General features: G+C 43.0%; 1 protein-coding gene across 3 annotated transcripts in view; it reads right to left on the reverse strand.

The window, feature by feature from the left end:
- The window catches only part of ESPL1 (extra spindle pole bodies like 1, separase), a 185,938-nt gene extending 167,233 nt beyond the window's left edge, over nucleotides 1-18,705 (reverse strand). Inside the window, exons 1-4 of one of the 3 annotated variants that reach the window (XM_077483856.1) lie at nucleotides 18,510-18,703; nucleotides 11,819-11,913; nucleotides 4,031-5,107; nucleotides 3,820-3,924 (exon numbers count right to left, since the gene is read on the reverse strand). In XM_077483856.1, coding sequence (XP_077339982.1) covers nucleotides 3,820-3,924; nucleotides 4,031-5,107; nucleotides 11,819-11,899 — 1,263 coding nt within the window. In that variant the 5' untranslated portion in view covers nucleotides 11,900-11,913; nucleotides 18,510-18,703. Of the gene's footprint in view, nucleotides 1-3,819; nucleotides 3,925-4,030; nucleotides 5,108-11,818; nucleotides 11,914-18,509 lie in introns of all 3 variants that reach the window. The other 2 variants (XM_077483855.1, XM_077483857.1) reach the window with 2 other exon arrangements.
- Between the last annotated feature and the right edge of the window lie 2,771 nt (nucleotides 18,706-21,476).

Below are 21,476 nucleotides of genomic sequence, written 5' to 3' on the forward strand. Positions count from 1 at the left end.
TGGCTCTAGTTATGCCCGTCCCTTTCAGTGGAGAGAACTAACTGTAGAGGAATTCAAAATTTTCTTAGGCCTAACATTTTCTATGGGACTTTCAAAAAAAAAAAAACAATTGTACTCCTATTGGTCTACCAAACCTGTCCACCACATGCCACTCTTCTCATCCCTTATGCCAAGATCACGAAACGTAATGATTATGCGGTTCCTCCACTACAATGACAACGCCCAGTGCCTTCCCCGAAATGACCCAGCTTTTGACAAGCCATTTAAAATTCGGCCACTCCTAAATTATTTCTTTGAAAAATTTCCCCAATTATATACCCCCGAACAGAATATTTCCGTGGATGAGTCCCTTGTAAAATTCTCAGGCAGGCTTGGCATCAAACAGTTTATCCCCAGCAAAAGGGCCCGATATGGGGTTAAAATGTACAAACTTTGTGACCGAGCCACGGGATACATCTACTCCTTCCTTGTGTACGAAGGAAAGGACTCCCAACTGCACCCCCCTGAATGCCCAGAGTATATTGGAGCCAGCGGAAGAGTGGTCTGGCATCTTGTCTATCCACTCCTTGGAAAGGGATACCACCTTTATGTGGATAATTTTTTATACAAGCTTGCCCCTCTTCCACAATCTTCACCGGAGAGACACCCCAGCATGTGGTACAGTGAGAGCCAATAGAAAGGGCTTCCCGCAAAAACTCGTCAATGAAAAGCTACAACGAGGGGAGACTGCATCTTTGCGGAACCAGGAGCTATTGGCTGTCAAGTGGAGGGACAAACGAAACGTCCACATGCTGACGACAATACATAATGACACCTACATAGAAGTCTCCAGAAGAAACGGCCCAATCCAGAAACCAGCCTGCATCTATGATTATAATTTGTTTATGGGAGGAGTGGACTTTAACGATCAGATGATTGAACCATACCTTCCCACAAGAAAATCCCGCCACTGGTATAAAAAAAGTGTCCATTTATCTTTTCAGTTTGGCCATGTATAACACTTATGTCCTTTACCAAAAATCTACAGAGAACCCCGTATCCTATTTGTACTACCAAGAAGAAGTTATTTCCGCCCTTTTGTACCCTGAAGGCCCACCAGAAACTATTCGCTCTGATTGTGTGAGCAGACTCCACGAACGCCACTTTCCTGACAAAATCCCCCCCAGTGAAACAGGCTGCAGACGTCAGAAAAAATGCCGGGTGTGCTCCAGAAGAGGAATTAGAAGAGACACCACATTTTATTGTCCCGATTGTCCTTCCCAACCAGGCCTCTGTATAGGTGAATGCTTCCGCCATTACCATACTTCTCTACATTATTAGGGAAGTATGGTAAACGTAATTCTCATTTCCTGTCATTTTCCTCCACACCCCTTATGCCACTGCACTGAACTGTACATACCTCTGCCTTCTCCGACACCGACCCTGGCCTGTTATACGACCAAGCTTTTGCCTAACGCTAAACATACCTCTGCCTTCTCCGGAACTGACCCTGGCCTGTTATACGACCACGCTTCTGCCTAACGCTAAACTGTACCTGCCTCTGCCTTCTCTGGAACTGACCATGGACTGTTTGACCACGTTTTTTGCCTGCCTCTTGGATTGATCTTTTACCCTGCTATGCTAGTGGGAACAAAAGGGGTCTCACATATGTGAGGGGCTCCAGAATAGTTTTTCTGGATGAAGAAAACTAATTTTTCAGTTTTCTTATTCCCGAATTAGGGACTGGAGACTCAGAGGCTTCAAAGAGATTTGGGCGGGAGAAGCCTCTACCCCTTTCCCCATTATTTCATAGCCTGCTACTTGGACCATGTTCCTGCTTACTACCAGGATGGACAATATTCCTGCCTGCTACCTGGACAATTCCATTTACTGTCGCTGACCATGTCCCTGCCTGCTGCCTGGATCAGGGCTCTCCTGCGGACAATTGGACTACTAAAACCACAGGTAATTTTTTGTTTACCCCTTACTTGGTATGTATGTGCTATGTTAGAAATATGAAGGGCCTTCAAAAATGTGATAGATTGTAAGGAAATTGGATGCGCAAGTTATGTTCCTAGAACACCTGATGATGCTTCTAAGATGTTGGGCCTCTATGTGGCCAGGCTGTGTAAAAGTCTCACACATGTGGTATCGCCATACTCAGGAGTAGTAGCAGAATATATTTTGGGGTGTCATTTTTGCTATGTACATGCTATGTGTTGGAAATATCTTATAAATGGACAACTTTTTGTAAAAAAAAAATGCATTTTCATTTTTTTCCCACATTTTCCAAAAACTTTGGGAAAAAAAATGAACCATTCAAAGGACCCATTATGCCTCATAGATTATACGTCGGGGTGTTAGCTTTCCAAAATAGGGTCACTTTGTGGGCGTTTCCATTGTCCTGGTGCTCCAGGGCCTTCAAAAGTGTAATAGGTGGTTGAGAGATTAGATGGGCAATTTATGCTCCTAGAACGCCTGAAGTTGCTACTTCAATGTTGGGCCTGTGTATGTGGCCAGGCTGTGTAAAAGTCTCACACATGTGGTATCGCCATACTCAGGAGGAGTAGCAGAATATATTTTGGGGTGTCATTTTTGCTATGTACATGCTATGTGTTGGAAATAGCTTATAAATGGACAACTTTTTGTAAAAAAAAAAATGCATTTTCATTTTTTTCCCACATTTTCCAAAAACTTTGGAAAAAAAATTAACCATTCAAAAGGACTCATTATGCCTCATAGATTATACGTTGGGATGTTTGCTTTCCAAAATGGGGTCACTTTGTGGGCGTTTCCATTGTCCTGGTGCTCCAGGGCCTTCAAAAGTGTAATAGGTGGTTGAGAGATTAGATGGGCAATTTATGCTCCTCGAACGCCTGAAGTTGCTACTTCAATGTTGGGTGTGTGTATGTGGCCAGGCTGTGTAAAAGTCTCACACATGTGGTATTGCTGTACTCAGGAGGAGCAGCAGAATTTATTTTGGGGTTTCATTTGTTGAATGTACATGCTGTGTGAGAGAAATAACCTGTTATAATGACAATTTGGTGTGAAAAAAAAATAAATTTAAAAAAAATCTTCATTTTGCAAAGAATTGTGGGAAAAAAATGACAAGTTCAAAAAACTAACGGTGCCATGTACTAAATACCTTGGAATGTCTACTTTCCAAAATGGGGTAATTTGGGGGGTTTTTGTACTTTACTGGCTTGTTAGGGTCTCAAGAAATGAGATAGGCTCTCAGTACATCAGGTGTGATCAAATTGATACATTTTCAGCGATTGGCACCATAGCTTGTACACCCTATAACTTTCACAGAAAATAAAAAATTTCCACTAATTTGGATTATTTTTACTAAAGATATTTAGCAGTATACATTTTTGGCCAAAATTATGAAGAAAAATTACTTATTTACAAAAAAAATTAATAGAAATGAAGAAATTACAAAATTACAAAATTTTCGGTATTTTTTCATTTATAGCACAAAAAATAAAAAACCCAGAGGCGATCAAATACCACCAAAAGAAAGCTCTATTTGTGTGAAAAAAAAAAGGACGAAAATTTCATATGGGTACAGTGTTGCATGACTGAGTAACTGTCATTCAAATTGTGAGAGCACTGAAAGCTGAAAATTGGTCTGGTTATTAAGGGTGTTTAAGTGCCCAGTTGTCAAGTGGTTAATTCAGATTAATAACAGCAACTTTAAGAACTGTATTAAAGTACACATTAAATACATCCAGGAAATCACCTTTAAAAAAAGAAGTCTCAAAGTACCAAGTTAAATACAGTGGTTGCCCTGAGGTACAATTAACACCATCAGGGAGCCTACATTCTAGAAAACCGCACCTTACAGGTTTGCAGGAATGAGTTTGCCACATTCGTGAACTGCTGAAGACCACAGAATTGCTGCTGTTTTAAGATTCTCAGCTGCCGAGCCCCATCTTTAGGAACCTTAAAATAAAATAAATAAAAAAACAGAAGGAGTAAATGTTAAGTCCTTTTAAATGAAAAGAAAGGAATAAAATAAATAAAACAACGCATACAAAAACATACATACCAGAGACACTTGTTTATCCAGAAGTTTAAAATGCACATCAAGTAACTTTCCCAGGCTGAGAAGTCTGTTTGCACTTTGTGTTTCTGAACTTCCAAAATGTTTGAAATAGCCATCTAAAGAGGAAACTGTGAACTGACAGCAATTGCATAGAGCCTGACACTGCCAACCATGCCCAGAACCACAGGCTCCACCAACGGCCTCTGCAATGGCCACTAAACGTTTCTCAAGCTCGTGTAGTTCTTTTGATTCGTGGATATCAACAGAGAACTTTAAAAGCATTAATCCAGAAATGCAGCATCTATCTGATGCATTCAAACTTGCAATTGCTTGTTGAATAACTTCTTTGCTCTGGTCAAAGCACCTGCCCTTACAGAGAATACGAACCCTCTCCAATGTTAATTCCAGCAGACATTTAGCCCACGAGTGGGTCAAAGTTCCAGATTCTGTTAAAGGTTTTACCAACAGTTCCTCTATACGCTGACTCAGAAAACAAGCATCACTCTGACTGCAAACCATTCCTTTAGAATCAAATGCTAAAGCAGCAGACTTGGCATGCTGGTGTGTTGTAATAGGAGATCCAGCATGTGAACTGGTCCTTTCCAACAACATGAGAAATCTAAGGCCATGAAGTCGAAGGAATAAAGATTTTCGGTTGTAAGGAGATGGACCTCGCTTTTGTTCCAGTTCTCCAGCAGCTTTCCATAGACACTGAAAGCTGCTTTTGGCCACTGCCAAATAGTCTCCATCATTCTGCTGGTCTGGAGGACATCTACTGAGGTAGGAATAAAGGAGATCTGACATCTGGATGCAAGATTTAGAGGACTCCCGTGAAGAAACATTTTTCAGCAGATGAAATTGGATCTTCTCCAGGTAAAAAGGTGTACGCTGGGTACCCGAGACATAGAAACCCTGACTCGCAAGCTCTGCCAAGGGCATCAAACTATTTAAGTGCTGACCATCGCAAGATTTCTCTGCTGCCCAGTGATTACAGGCACGAAGTATACGGTCACAGACAACACGTTGATCTGACAGCTGATCTGGCCTTGATGGATCACTTGAGAAAGCGGACAGACAGGACTGAAAGAGAAAAAAAATTTGTTGCATAAAAGTAATTTACTAATCATACGAAAATAAAAATTTCAGAATAAATTTCATAAAAGTGCGCATGAATCTTTAGCCCTGGTTCACACTGGGGCGGCTTTGAAATCACGCTAGTTCAGCACTATTTCAAAAGCTGCACATCAGTGCGAATTCCACTGCAGATTTCATTGAGACTTCAATTAACAGAAGTCTATGCGAGTTGCAATGAAATCAGTAAACAGTAGTGCAGGAACATTTTTCATAAACGCTGTGGCATGAGTCACAGCGATATGGATGGTTTCATTGCCGACAATAGAGGTGCGACTTGTCATGTGATTTGGAACTGTCAAGTCGCACAAGTGTGAACGGGGGCTTAAATGTACAACTATCTTTATGAATAATATAGATTTTTATATTCAAGTATAAAAGAATAATCACTGTCTTTACAAAAGTAAGCTATATCCACCAAAAAACAAACAAACACCTGTAGCAAATCACCCCCCCCCCCCCCCCCTTAACTCACACTGATTTTCGGGTTTATCTACACAAGTACCCACAGCCACTGGCTTTGTTAGGTAAAGTAGCCAATTCTGTTCCAAGGACACAAAGTCACAACCAACATGAAGCAGAAAACGTTCTAAAAATGTCAGTCCGATTTCTCCACTCTGTCTCTCCCAATTCCTACTGGCTTGTTTCTGAGCGCAGGCACATACACCATTCTCTCTCCAGATTTCTCTGTCTGCCTCTCTATCCATAACAGTCCTGCAGACTCTCTATAGGCTCAGAAGAAAAAAAAAGAAATTCTTCTTGTACAAATATATAATATCAATCTTTTAGAAATGCACTCACAGGGTTCCCCCCCCCCCCCTTTCAGTTACTCTGAACCCTGCATTTATCCCCAGATGTTGGTAAGCAACAATAGATTACATTTTTAGTTTTGGGTCAGTCTGACCATGAAGCTTTAACTAAGGCCTCTTGCACACGAGACAAATCCATGATGATCCGCCCCGTGAACATCCGCTTGTTCAGCGGGGATCGCTCCACTGGGCAGGAAGATGACAGGTCTGTCTCTGCACACTGCGCAGGGACGGACATGTCAGAGCAGCGCTCTCCCCTATGGGAGATCGGATGACGACGGACCACAGAGTCCGTCGTCACCCGATTCGAAGACTGATGGAAAAGTAGGTTTTTCCCCATCACACTTTTTCGGATCGGAGCGGGTCGGATGTCAGCAGACATGTCACCGCTGACATCCGACGCTACATTGAGGTCTATGGAGTATTCGTTCAGGTCCGCCTAAAAAAAAAAAAAAAAAAAAAAAAAAAAAAAATGACAGGCAGACTTGAACGGCCTTAGGCCCCTTTCACACAAGAAGTTTGATTGGGTCTGGCTGTGTCCATTTTTCAGCCAGACCTGTTTAGACATTTTATTCTCCTCTATGGGCAGTCAGATGTAAATAGACTTGTGTCAGTTTACACCCGACTACCTCCGGGTCCTAGAAAGGGATCCGTCCCCCTCAGTCTAGCCAGATTGGATGAAAGTCAGGTACAGACAGACAAATGATCCGTTTATATCTGGCTGCTCATAGAGCTGACCGGCTGTGTCCTTTTCTGCTCTACATATCGGCGGACTAATCCCTGCTGAGCAAAACTGGATTTTATCCGTGTGAAAGGAGCCTTATTGTTCAGTATTGCTTTCAATATGTTGGTAACTTCCATACATCTGTATATTTAGGTTTCAAACATACAGCCTTCGCATTTGAATTAGGACATAATACATGTTGGTTAGTACTGAAGGTCTGAGGCCTGGGTTCAAATCTACAGACATTGTGTGTATGCAGTTTCCACCGCAGATTTAGTTTTCTCAAAAAAAAAAAAAAAAAAAAAATTATAAACACACACACACACACACACACACACACACACGTTGGCTGGCTCCATCTTAAAATTATCCCTATAGTGTACGAGTGCTTTAGACATTAGTTTGAGTACCTTCAGAGAACAAGGACTAATGTAATATTTGTGGAAAAAAAAAAAAAAAAAAAAAAAAAGGCATAAAACTATGGAAAATACAACAGATACAAAGTTTACAGCTGGAAACAGACAGCATCTTTTATAGTAACTGTACTTGTGCACATAAGTTTACATACCCTGGCAGAATTTATGATTTCTTGGCAATTGTTTAAGACAATATGATCGATCATTTTTTTTTCCCCTCTAAAAATGAGTGTTTGGCTGAAGCCATTATCAACTGCGTTTACTCTTTTTTTAAACTCATGAATGGCAACAGAAACTACCCAAATCACCCTGATCAAAAAAGTTTACATACCCCAGTTCTTAATACCGAGTATTGCCACCTTTAACAGCAATGACAACTTAACCACTTCAGCCCCGGACCATTTGGCTGGCCACAGACCAGAGCACTTTTTGCGATTTGGCACTGCGTCGGTTTAACTGACAATTGCGCGGTCATGCAACGTGGCTCCCAAACAAAATTGATATCCCTTTTCCCCCCACAAATAGAGCTTTCTGTTGGTGGTATTTGATCACCTCTGCATTTTTTACTTTTAGTGCTATAAAACCATAAAAAATAAAGCGGGGCGACAATTTTGAAAATAAAAACACAATTTTTTAACTTTTTGCTATGTGTGTGTATATATGTGTGGGTTTGCGCAAAAGTTACAGCGTCTACAAAATAGTTTATAGTTTTATGGCATTTAAAAAAAAAAAAAAAGTTGGCGACGATCAGCAATTTTTATCATGCCTGCTTCATAATGGCAGACACATCGGACACTTTTGGCACTATTTTGTGACCACACATTTATACAGCGATCAGTGCTATAAAAATGCATTGATTACTGTGTAAATGTGACTGGCATAGAAGGGGTTACGTGTGTCCTAGGGATGAGTTAGAACTGTGGGGGGGGGGGTGATGGGCTGTAATCAGGGTCTTGTCACTAGGAAGAATGGGGAAATTCTTGTTTACATCAGCATTTCCCCATTGTTCCTTTCTGAGATGATCGCAGACTCCATTACACTCACGGAGCTTTCGGTGGGCACACGCCCACAATGCCGCGTCTTAAAGGCAACATACAGGTACGTCAATATGCTTGTACATGCCATTCTGCAGACGTATACCGGCGTGAGCTGGTCAGCAAGGGGTTAAAGTCTTTTGTGGCATTTCTGAATGAGGCTCCATCTTCTCAGATAGTAAAGCTGCCCATTCTTGTCAAAAAGCCTCCAGTTCCTGTAAATTCTTGGGCTGCCTTACATGAACTGCACGTTTGATTTCTCCCCAGAGTGGCTCATGGATATTGAGGTCAGGAGCCTGAGATGGCCACTCCAGAATATTCACTTTATTCTGCTGTAGCCAATGACAGGTCAACTTGGCCTTGATTATTGTCATGTTGGAATGTCCAAGTACGTCCCATGTGCAGCTTCCTGGCTAATGAATGCAAATGTTCCTCCAGTATTTTTGATAACATACTGCATTCATCTTGCCATCAATTTTGACCAAATTTCCTGTGCCTTTGTAGCTCGCACATACCTAAAACATCAGCGATCCATCTCCGTACCTATCATAGGCCTTGTTGACTCCTCTCCAAAATGTAGCATTTATGATTGTGGCCAAATGCTCAATTTTGATCTTATTACTGCAAATGACTTTGTGACAGAAGGTTTGAGGCTCGTCTCTGTGCTGTTTGGCGTATTGTAAGCGGGATACTTTTGTGGCATTTGCGTAGTAATGGCTTTCTTCTGATGACCATATGCAGCCCATCTTTCTTCAAGTGCCTTCCTATTGTGCATCTTGAAAGGGCCACACCACTTTACTGTTTTAAACAATTCAACTACCCTTTCCCGCAGATCCTTTGACAATTAAATTTTGCTTTCCCCATGACTCAGAATACAGAAACGTAAGTGCAGCACTGGATGAAAGATGCAAGGGTCTGTCAGGAGTCCAGAAACGCATTTACCTTTTATACACACACACTAAATTACAAGCAAACAGTTCACAGGTGAGGATGGCAACCTTTATTAGCCATTCAAACCCCTTTATGTCAACTTGTGTGCATGTTATCAGGCCAAAATTACCAGGGTATGTAAACTTTATCAGGGTCATTTGGGTAGTTTTATCCTAATCGCAAAAAAAAAAAAAAAAAAAAAAAAAAAAAAAAAAAACACCACACACCAGTTGACTGATAATAAATGGTTTCAGCCAAACACCAACCATGAGTGAAAGAAATTTTTGTGTCATTCATATTCTCAGAAAAATGGCCAAGAAATCTAATTCTGCCAGGGTATGTAAACTTATGAGTACTACTGTATGAATGCACACTTTAACCAGCCAAATGACAGCAGGGCAGTGCGGCTCTGGTTCTGGGACGGCATCCCAGAACAGCCGCTCTGTGTTGCTAGGACACGGCACGTCTGCGGCTCTTTAACTATGTGATCGGCTGAGTCCAATCACAGCCGGTCACATGTCAACACGGAGATGCCAGTAACTGGCACTCTTCGCCTCACACCGACAGTGTGTGTGACAAGTAGAGTCAATCAGCAACAAAACATGTGCCCCCGATTACATAATAGCGCCAAAAGTATCACCAATTAGTGCCCACAAGTGGGGCATATTAGTGCCTCCTCATCAGTACCCATAAGTGGCACCTCATCAGCGCACATCAGTGAAGGATAAAAATGAGTTTGTCAATAAATAAAAAATTATTCTTTTTTTTTTTTTTAAAACCTACCCGTGCACGTAGACAACCGCACTTAAAGTGATTGTAAAATGACCACCATGTAAAACAACAAATTCAGTTGTAAAATCAAAATGAAAGGGGGGGGTGGGGTTGTTAGGACAAGTCTGATCATTGGAGGAAAGTACAGAGTTCTCAGCATAGCTAGAGAACTGACAACAGTGTGCTCCTCTGCTTAGTGTGGTCAGTTTTTAATAGAAAAGCAGAGGACAAGTGCACCAGGAATTTCACATAAAAGGGAGCAATACAAAATAAAAATAAAAAATTCTTAGTTTCTGTCAGTAAATTTTGTAAATAAGCAATTCTCCTTCACTGACGTGCGCTGATGAAGCGGCACTTATGGGCACTGAGGCGGCACTCCCTGGCATGACTAATGGGCACCGAGTTGTAATCTGTGTGAGGCGATGGGAGCTGATTACCGTCATTTCTGTGTTTACATGTGACCGGCTTTGATTGGACACAGCCGAAGCTCTTTACAAAGATCAGGGTCATACCGTGTCCTAGAAACACAGTGCGATTGCCATGGACGTTCACCCAGAACAAGAGCCGCACCATCTCAATAAGCATATGATTGGTTTGCGCAAAAGTTATAGCGTCTACAAATTAAGGGATTTTATTAAATTTTTTTACTAGTAATGGTGGCGATCAGAGATTTATAGCAGAACTACGGACTATGGACTGTCCCCCTATTAATGACACTGTCTGGGAAGGGGTTATCAGGGGCAATTAAACGTCTGCCTAGCCAGGGTTTCAGTGTAGTGGAGGAGGTGCTTTTACAAGTAGAATGCATAGATCTGTGTTCCTGCTTTACAGAAGCAAAGAATCCATGTCTTCTGTACTGACAAAATGACAATCTGCCTTGTTTACATAGGCAGACTGGAATTCTGTCAGTGTAATGAACAATCAGTGGGTGCCGGTGGACATCAGGTCTGTGTAAACAAAAAAAACAAAAAAAAAAAATATAACAGCAGGCACACGCACCCAAAACCCATAAATGCAGAATATAATAAAATACATACATACAATCACAAGCTTCGGTTTTCAAAGCGAGCAAAGTCCTTTCTTGTATTGAGAGGTATGGACTCCAGAGAGATATAATTTTGCCCCTGTAAAAATCACTAGTAAGACCTCATCTGGAATATGCAGTTCAGTTTTGGGCACCAGTTCTCAAAAAGGATATTGGGGAACTGGAGAAAGTGCAGAGAAGAGCAACCAAACTGAACTGATAAGAGGCATGGAGGAGCTCAGCTATGAGGAAAGATTAGAGGAACTGAATTTATTCACTCTTGATAACAGGAGATTAAGGGGGGGGGGGGGGGTATGATCAACATGTACAAATATATACAGGGGTTCCATATAGTGAACTTGGTGTTGAGTTATTCACTTTACAGTCAACAAAGAGGACAGGGGGGCACTCTTTACGTCTAGAGAAAAAGAGATTTAATCTCCAAATACGGAAAGGTTTCTTCACAGTAAGAACTGTCAAAATGTGGAAGAGACTCCCTGCAGAGGTGGTTCTGGTCCGCTCAGTAGATTGCTTTAAGGCAGGCCTGGATTATTTCCTAAATGTACATAATATAACTGGGTACCAACATTTATAGGTAAAGTTGATCCGGGGAAAATCCGATTGCCTCTTGGGGGATCACGAAGGAATTTTTTCCCCTGCTTTAGCAAATTGGATCATGCTCTTCTGGGGTTTTTCGCCTTCTGGATCAACTGTGGGTATAGAATTGTATGATTTTATTTATTTTTTTGTGGTTGAACTGGATGGACTTGTGTCTTTTTTTCAACATGACTAACTATGTATGTATATAATCCTGCACAGCGTGGCTGCCGCTTGGCAGTAAATCTGCTATGGGGCGGTCAGGAAGTGGTTAATGTCCAACAGCCACTAATGATCTTTAAAGGCTTCTGAAAATATATTGAACACAACAACAGAAATTAACCAGTATCTTCACCTCAAGTTCTGTTTGCAGTTTCACAACCGACTCTGTTGATGAAGTCAGCTTTATAAAGTCTGCTCCTTTTAGGGCCTTCATGGTTTCCACTTTACCTGGGGTAATAGAAAAGAAATGTCAGTGAATCCAACTATACCATACGATATCAAAGACTGTATGTGTGCGGTTCAGTTTATGTTCTGGCACATATCTAGAACTAGAAGATGCCAGTGAACATTTTGAATAAAGGTTTTACGCAAATGAATGAATGCAAAGTGTTCTCTGATCAGATAAAGTGGAGAGAATGACATCACCGTCCTGCCTCTCCACCTCATCTAATCAGAGAACACTTTACAGTCATTCAGAAAATGCTTAGCATTTTCTAAGTGTTGCCTGTGCTGAGCAGCCAACCTTCTGTGTTCATAAAGCACCAGGCCAGCCACTCAACATGGGACCAAAAAACAAGTGGAGATTACTGGAGTAGTGGTCTACCGCAGTGATTTCCAGCTTCCAGGGGCATCAGCTAGATATGGAATATACATCGGTACATTGGTCCAAGATGTATAAAATATCCATATCCGGAATTCACTTTAACCAGTTAGGCTCAAGGGCAATTTTTTTTTATTTTTTTTTTTTAATCTTAAATTTCTTGGCAATGAAATGACAAACCCCCAGAACACCTTATATTTTCTGAAAGCAGAGGCCCTGTAGAGAAAAATCTAAAAATGATAACAAAGGTGAAAGTTGCAGATGTTTATGCTACATGAGATTTGTGCAACGGTTTATTAAAAGCAAACTTTCAGAAAAACATAAAACAAAAAAATTTGTGCAAACAGACACAATATAATACTAATTTAAATAAAATATAAAAAGATGAGGGGGCATCAAGAAGTCAATAGATACCAAACATGCAAGGTCTTAAAATTGCACGTGCCCGTGATATCGCTTTAAATCTTTTTTTGGGTTAACAATGGATCCTGCTCCTTTAAAGCATGTTATAGGACTCCGTGCTTGTGCCGTGTCATTTGGCCTCCTTTAATACCTAAAAAAAAAAAAAAAAAAAAAAACGCTTGGTTGATCCTGCCAGTTTTTACACTCCCCCCTGTAAACTGACCACGGTGAATCATGGCTCACCGTGGTCATTTTAGGTGCCTCCATCATCTGCAGCCTGCTATAGGTCTCCTTTGCCCTGTGTCAGCAGATAGCTGCCATAAAACCTGGTATCTTTTTAACCACTGGGCACTTAAAGGAGGAAGTAAACCCTAATGGGATTACGTCCTCCGATTCCCTGCAAAAGGTAAAGCATAATGGGCTACTATGCATCACATAGTAGTCCATTATGTGTCACTTACCTGACACAGGAGCCAGCCAAGTCACCCCTGTCCCCTTGTGTACGGAGCCTCAATCTTCTTGGTGGGTATCGCTGCTCCGGCACTGTCATTCAACGGAGCCGCGATTAGGTCACTCCCACGCATGCGCACGGGAGCCGCCACTCGCGGCATATCGCCGTTAACAGCGGCGCTCTCAGTGCGCCTGCGGTGCCTGTCTTTTGGCAAATATCTCCTAAACCGTGTAGGTTTAGGAGATATTTTTGGACCTACAGGTAAGCCTTAACTGTAGGTCAAAGTGGTTTGTAAGGGTTTACAACCACTTTAAACACCCTTAACCAGACCACTTTTCAGCTTTCGGTGCTCTCACATTTTGAGTGACAATTACTCAGTCATGCAACACTGTACCCATATGAAATGTTTGTCCTTTTTTTTCCCCCACACAAATAGAGCTCTCTTTTGGTGGCATTTAATCACCGCTGGGTTTTTTTTATTTTTTGTGCTATAAAAGAAAAAAAAAAAAAAAAAAAAAAGACCGAAAATTCTGTAAAAAAAATAAAAAAATTTCTTCGGACCTGAATCCGAGTAACACCACCTCAGGAGTCCCCAGGCATACAGCTCACAAAGAGCATCGTTACCCCAAATGCAAGGGCCCATAATCACAAAGCAAGAGGCTTGCATTCAGTCCCATCTAAGAGCCTCGGTCCCGGCTAGGTCTGTCACAGACCCCTTTTTGAAAGAAGACATTCCAAGGTATTTAGTAAGAGGCATGATGAGTTTTTTTAAAGTTTTCATTTTTTCCCCACAATTCTTTGCAAAATCAAGGTGTTTTTTTTTGTCCACAAAACTGTCATATTATCAGGTTATTTCTGTCACACACACAATATGCATACCACAAATTACACCCCAAAACACCTTCTGCTATTATTCCAGAGTATGGCGATACCACATGTGAGACTTTTACACAGCCTGGCCACATACAGAGGCCCAACATGCAGGGTGTGTTCTGGAGCACCTAGGACAATTCTGACATTTCTCTCCTACATGTAAAAATCATAATTTATTTGCCACAAAAATTACATAGAACCCCAAAACATTATATATGTTTTTTTAGCAAAGACCCAAGAAACAAACAAACAAACAGTAAAGTTAGCCCAATGTTTTTGCATAGCGTGAAAGATGAAGTTACAGATAGGTAGCCAACATGTCACCTTTCAAAATTGCACACACTCGTGGAATGGCGCCAAACGTTGCTACTTAAAAATCCCCACAGGCAACGCTTTACATATTTTTTTTTTTTTTTAACGGTTACATGTTTTGAGTTACAGAGGAGGTCTAGGGCCAAAATTATTGCTCTCGCTCTAACGTTCGCAGCGATACCTCACATGTGTGGTTTGAACACCGTTTTCATATGTGGGCGGGACTTACGTATGCGCTCGCTTCTGCATGCGAGCACATGGGGACAGGCGCACTTTAAAAATTATTTTTTTATTGTTCATTTTACTTTATTTTAGTTTGACACTTTTTCCCCAAAAATAAATTTTTTGATCACTTTTATTACTATTACAAGGAATGTAAACATCTCTTGTAATAGAAATATGGCCTGACAGGTCCTATTTACAGTGAGATATAGGGTCAATTAGACCCCCCCCCCCCCTCGTGGGAGGGTGGGGGTGGAACGTCCCCTCTTGCCTTCTGTAAGAACGATCAAGCAGCGGAACAGCCGCTGATTGCTCTTACGGTGTAGGGAATCGCCGGCTGAAAAAGCGGATATCTGAATGATGCCTGTAGCTACAGGCATCATTCAGATATCCCTGCACAAATTCAAGGACGTCATATGACGGCCGGTGCGCAGGACGTGGTTAAAATGCATTTTTTTTTTAACACAAAGTTGTCCATTTATACAATATTTCTAACATATAGCATGTACATAACAGAAATTACACCCCAAAATAGATTCTCCTACTCCTCCAGAGTACGGCGACACCACGTGTGAGACTTCTACAGCCTGGCCACATACCGAGACCAAGTACAGCCAAGCATGGTTGAGCATGGCCGAGTATCACAGGGTATCAACGACTATGGCCGAGCATGGCCAGGTATCAACGACTATGGCCGAGCATGGCCAGGTATCAACGACTATGGCCGAGCATGGCCAGGTAGGGCTGGGTATCATCGACTATGGCTGGGTATCGCAGGGCACTGCTGGGTTAATTGTCGGTGAGCAGCGCTGTGGGCACTGCAGATCCAGTCCACAGCGCATTTGACGGAGCGATCACGTGGTAAACTACCGCGATGATCCGGTGATGCGCCGGGTCCTGTGGACCCGGCAGTCACGGATGCTCTCGAGTGCACGCCCCAGGGAGCAAAATTCGTTTAAAAGCGATCTCTGTGGCAGATTCGCCACAAGATCACTTTTAATTGATGGAGGGAGAGATGCCAGTGGTAGCGGCAGAGCCAACTGGGTCCTCTCCCCTCTGAGACATGGAGCCGAGTAAGGGAAAGATGGCCCCCACTTGGTTACATACAATTGGATGACAGAAGCAACATCAAATGTCACATCTGCCCAATGGTCTTAAAGGTTTTTTTTTTTTTTTTTATATTGCTTTTAACCACTTAAGGACTAACTGCTGCAGTTGTACTGTGGCATGTTGGCTCCCCTGTGCGAATTGCCAGCATTGTACTTCGGCTTGCGCAGTTGCTCACATCGCGCTCTTGCGCCTGCTGCAGGAGCGTGCCCACTGGGTCGGCCAGACATGACGTCCGGCAGCGATCCATGATCGCCTAGTACAGAGGCAGAATGGGGACCTGCCTTTGTAAACAAGGAGGATCCCCATTCTAACAGATCTACTGTTCCCAGTGATCTCTGTCATGTCCCAGGCAGCCCATCACCCCTACAGTTAGAACACAATTAACCCCTTGGTCGCTCCCTAGTGTTAACCCCTTCTCTGCCAGTGTTATTTTTAAATTGATCAGTGCATTTTATAACAATGTTGCAGTGCCACAAAAAAAAAAAAAAAAAAAAAAGTCTTAGGATCACCGGCATTACCAGTATAAATAAAAGTACCTAAAGCTATCCTATAGTTTGCGCAAAAGTTATGGTGTCTACAATCAATACACGCCTATTGCCATTTTTACCAAAAATATGTGGAATAATATAGATCAGCCTAAACTGATGAATAAATTGTTTTTTTTTTTTGGATATGTATTATATATAAAAATAAAAAAATAAGTTTCTCTAAATTGTTGGTTTTTTTTTTTCCTTCGGGAGCTATAAACACAGAGGTGATCAAACACCACCAAATGAAACTATTTGTGGGGGGACATCAATTTTGTTTGGGTACAATTTTGTTTAACCGCGCAATTGTCAGTTAAATTGTCTGGATCGCAAAAAAATGGCCTGGTCATTAAGGGGGTAAATTCTTCCGATCCTTAAGTAGTTAAGTGTAAACGTGAGATCTGAGGCATTTTTGACCCTAAATCTCACATTAAAGAGGTCCTGTCATGCTTTTTCTCCATTAAAAGAAATGTTCCTTGAAATGAGAATAAAAAAAAAAAAATTATTATTAAAATACAGTGTAAGTCGTCTCCGCATATGTAAACAGTGTTCAAACCACATGTGAGGTATTGCCATGATCGTTGGAGTAAGAGCAATAATTCTAGACCAAGATCTCCTCTGTGACTCAAATCTGGTAACCTGCAGAAACTTTTAAACATCGCCTATGCAGATTTTTAAGGGTCAAAGTTTATCACCATTCCAAGAGCGGGCGCAATTTTGAAGCACGACATGTTAGGTATCAATTTACTTGTCGAAACATCTTTAACAATATAGGAAAAAAAAATATATAATAATGTGCTAACTTTACTTTTTTTTTTTTTTTAAATGAAAACATAAGATGTAATTTTCCCAAAAAAACTGCGCTTGTAAGACCGCTGCACAAATATGGTGTTACAAAGCATTGCAACGACCGCCATTTTATTCTGTAGGGTGTTGGAATAAAAACGTTTGGGGTTCTAAGCATTTTCGAGCAAAAAATAAAAAATAAATAAAATAAAAAACACAAACAAAACTGATTTTAACTTGTAAACAAGTGTGAAAAATAGGCCTGGTAAAATTAAATACTGTAGTGGCTGACTTTTAATATAAGGACACTTACCTGTCCATTGCGCCAGCAATGTGGGCACCCGAGGCCAACCCGTCCCCCGACTTTAGGTGCAGCCGCTGGCTTCATTACTAAGGGAAATACAGGCTGTGAAGCCTTACGACTTCACAGCCTGTTTCCTACTGTGTATGCGCGAGTTGCACTTTCTGAATGGACCCTGCTGTCTTCTAGGACCTGCACGTCTCCCAGAAGGCAGCGGGGGGGGGGGGCGGTCATTACATAGTTCAGCGCATGACATGTAGTGATTTTTCGCGGGAGCAGATACCCGGTTTTGACAGGTATCTGCTCCCCCAAAAGGTGCCGGGAGGGGTTTAATCTGATCAGCGGAAGATCCATTTATGGGTGGAACTCTGCTTTAAAGAGGAAGTAAACCCTGATGAGTTTACTTCCTCTTTCATTCCCTGCAAAGGCAAAGCATAATGGACTACTATGCATCGCATAGTAGTCCATTATGGGTCACTTACCTGACACAGGAGTCAGCGAAGTCGCCGCTGTCCACCGCATCCATCTTCTTGGTGGGGTCTCGCAGCTCCGCCGCTGTCATGCGGCAAAGCCGCGGTGACGTCACTCCCGCGCATGCGCACGGGAGCCGACACACACGCGGCAGCTCAGTCGTTGAGAATGTCGCACTCAGTTCGCCTGCGCGCCGCTGTCTACGGCGCATGCGCCGTAGACAGCGGTGGCTGTTTTCGGGCAAATATCTCCTAAACCATATAGGTTTAGGAGATATTTCTTGGACCTACAGGTAAGCCTTAATCTAGGCTTACCTGTAGGTCAAAGTGGTTTGTAAGGGTTTACAACCACTTTAAGTAGTTAAACAAGGAGGTTACAGTAACAACTATCAACACGTTCTAGTTAATCTGAATACATTTTAATTAAATTTTTGTTTTTTTGTTTTTTTTTTTGTTTTACATGATTGCTATCACAAGGGGTTAATAAGCCCCTCCCCGACGCGATAACATTGGGCAGATGACATGTACTCTTTATGGAGACATTAGGGGTCTGCATGTACTCCTGGAACATGATGATGTGAATGGGCCTGGCCAATGACAGGGACACTTGGCATCCAATCAGAGTACAGAGGAGCCCAGCCTCTCCTCACCAGATACAGGGAACCCTCCTCATAGTCCTATGAGCGGCTAGCAGTGTACACACAGAATAGGGGGTCGTGCTGTTCGGTTGCTCAGTGTCTAGAAGCAGAGCCGTCCTAGAGGGACATACCTCCGACCACACCGACCGTCTCTGGGAACGAAAGAAGGAGCGCAGAAGACGGACGGGACTCTTCAAGGCTGCGGTCCCCTCACACGGTTCTCCGAGGCACAGACTCCTCTTCTCTCTCCCTCACACACTTCAATGGCTCTTCCACTTCTCCCAGCGCGCCTCTGCCGTTTTCAAATCTAACTTCCTAGCCAACCAACGCGACTCCTTTACGTCATCCAGCGCGACAAGCCGCACTGAATGCTGGGAGTTGCAGTCTAGTGTGTCTGGGAGGGGCTGCAGGGGAGCTGGGCGGAGTTCTGCTGTCATATGGTCATCAGCACGCTACACTAGACAGGATGGAGTTGCAGCATTGTCGCACATAGAGGCGACTGCTTTAATCCTGAGACAAGCAGCAGTCAGAACTGATTTGCGTAAAAGGGTGGCATTCATATAATAGAGGATATGTCCGTGCTGCTAAAGTGGAATTCCAGCTTACATCAGCTTTGAACCCTCCTTCGCATTGGAGGCAGGTTTGAAATCGGGCAAGTTCAGCTGAACTCGTACTATTTCAAACCCCCGTTTTATTGCAAGTTCGGGGGCGATTTGAAAAACTGCACAGATGTCGATTGAAATGGCCCCCAAAAGTAGCGCAGGAGCTACTTTTGGAAATCGGTGCGGCGGTGCACCGATTCGGATGGTGCAGTTGCCGGCGATAGGCTGATTTGGCATACGTTCTGACATGAAAAATCGGCCCGATGTGAACGGGGGCTAAAACTGTCCCCTAATCCCCCCTAACACGTTTGCCGACTAACCGGTGTAAAAAAAAAACGATGTACATACTAAGTGGCATAGCGTGGGTTGTGAGCGCCCGGGGCAAGGGAACTCATTTGTACCCCACAACCCATGGATTTTTAGCACTCCCTTCTGCAATTTTTGAAAGAGCACAAGCTAGGCAGAGAGCAAGTAAGGCTCCATTCACACTAATGTGTTGATTTTAATGCTTTTTTCAGAGACGCAGGACGTTATTTTTAACATGAGTTCCTATGGAGAATGTTCACATCAATGCATTTTTGTGCCTCTGCGTTTTTGGAAAAGGCCAGGGACTTTTTTTTCCCACAGCATGCAGAGTTTTGCATTTAATAGACTTCAATAGACCCGCATCCAAAACGTGCTTTTTTGGCACAATTGGCGTTTTGTGTTTTTTTGTTATACATTTACTGTATATAGCTGGTTGCTAAGGATAGGTCCAGGAAGCTGGTCACCACGCCCTTAACAACCGATGAGTCATCAGCTGTCAGAAGGGTTTCCCACTGACAGCTGAATGTAAAAAAAAGATTTGCCGGCTAAATAAAAAACAAGATGCCCAAAACCATACCAGGCCCTTTGGTCTGGTATGGATTTGGAGGGGATAACCCCAGCCAAAAAAAATGGCATGGGCCCCCCAGAATCCATACCAGACCCTTATCCGAGTATGCAGCCTGGCAGGAACGGGGGGACGAGTGAGAGAGCGCCCCCCTTCTGAACCATACCAGGCTGCATGCCCTCAACACGGGGGGTGCTTTCGGATGGGGGCTCTGCCCCCCCACAGTGCTTTGTCCCCCATATTGATGGGGACAAGGGCCTCTTCTACACAACCTTGGCCGGTGGTTGTAGGGATCTGTGGGCAGGGCGCTTATCAGCATACGGAAGCCCCCTTTAACAAGGTGACCCCAAATCCCAGCATCCACCAATGTGAATGAGTATGGGGCCCTACTCATTCACCAAAAAAAAGTAGTGTAGTAAGTTTTTTGACAAGTCCTTTGTTAAAAATGTCTTCTTCCTCCGGTCTTCTCCTTCCCCCGGTCTTCTTCTTCCCCCCGCTTCTTCCTCCAGTCTTCTTTTTCCCCTGCTTCTTCCTCCGATCTTCTACTTCCCCCGCTTCTTCCTCCGGTCTTATTCTTCCCTCGCTTCTTCCTCCGATCTTCTTTTTTTTCAGGTCTTCTTCCTCCGTTCTTCTTCTTCTGCCGCCTCTCCTGCTAACGACCCACTGAAAAAAAAAAAGTCATCCTCCTGGGTCCTGCTCATCTGTCCGCTCTGATGTCGCACATTTCTTATATAACTATGGGGTGTGGCCATCAGATGACGTCATCCGGATACCCTGCCCCTTAATGACGTCACAGGCCCATCATTCCCTGGGAGATGTCACAAGGGGGTGGGGTCTCTGAGTGATGTCATCTGCCCCATAGTTATATAAAAAATATCTGGCATCGGAGTGGACAGATCGGCAGGACCAAGCATCACGGGGGGATCTTTTTTTTTTAATTAGCGTGTCGGCGACGGGAGTGGTGGCAGAGGAAGAAGGAAGAAGAAGACCGGAGAAAAAAGAAGACCAAAGGAAGAAGCAGGTGGAAGAAGAAGACAGAGGAAGAAGACATTGTATTTTTTACATACATTTTTTACATACATATTTTTTACTTACATACATTTGTATTTTTTTACACTACACTACTTTTTTTGGTGAATGGGTAGGAGTACAATGTACTCCATACTCATTCACATGGGGGGGCGGGATCAGGGGGCTTCTGGATTCTGATAAGCCCCTGCCAGCAGACCCCCACAATCACCAGCCAGGGTTGTGGGTAAGAGGCTCTTGACCCCATCAACATAGGGACAAGGTGCTTTGGGGTGCACCCCCTGCCCCAAAGCACCCCCAGGAGGGGAAGGAGCGCTCGTTTGTCCCTTTCCTGACTTGCCAGGATGCATGCTCGTATAAGGGTCTGATATGGATTTCGTTTTTTAAACAAAGTTTTTTTTTGTTGCCAATTCTTCTTTTCCTTTTTTTTTCTGTTGGGGGGGGGGGGGGGCAGTGAGGTGATACTTGTGCTGTCCTGGCTCCTCCTCTCTATACACAGATCAGGCACATCACTCTGGGAGTTAAGCTGTGAGGGGTCGGTAATAGGGACTCACCTCTGCATTTGTGGTATGCGGTGCTCGCAGCTCTGCAAGCCG

Source organism: Lithobates pipiens, unplaced genomic scaffold, assembly GCF_037356315.1.
Source record: "Lithobates pipiens isolate NorthernLeopardFrog02 unplaced genomic scaffold, aLitPip1_a1.2 Scaffold_16, whole genome shotgun sequence".
NCBI lineage: Eukaryota > Metazoa > Chordata > Amphibia > Anura > Ranidae > Lithobates > Lithobates pipiens.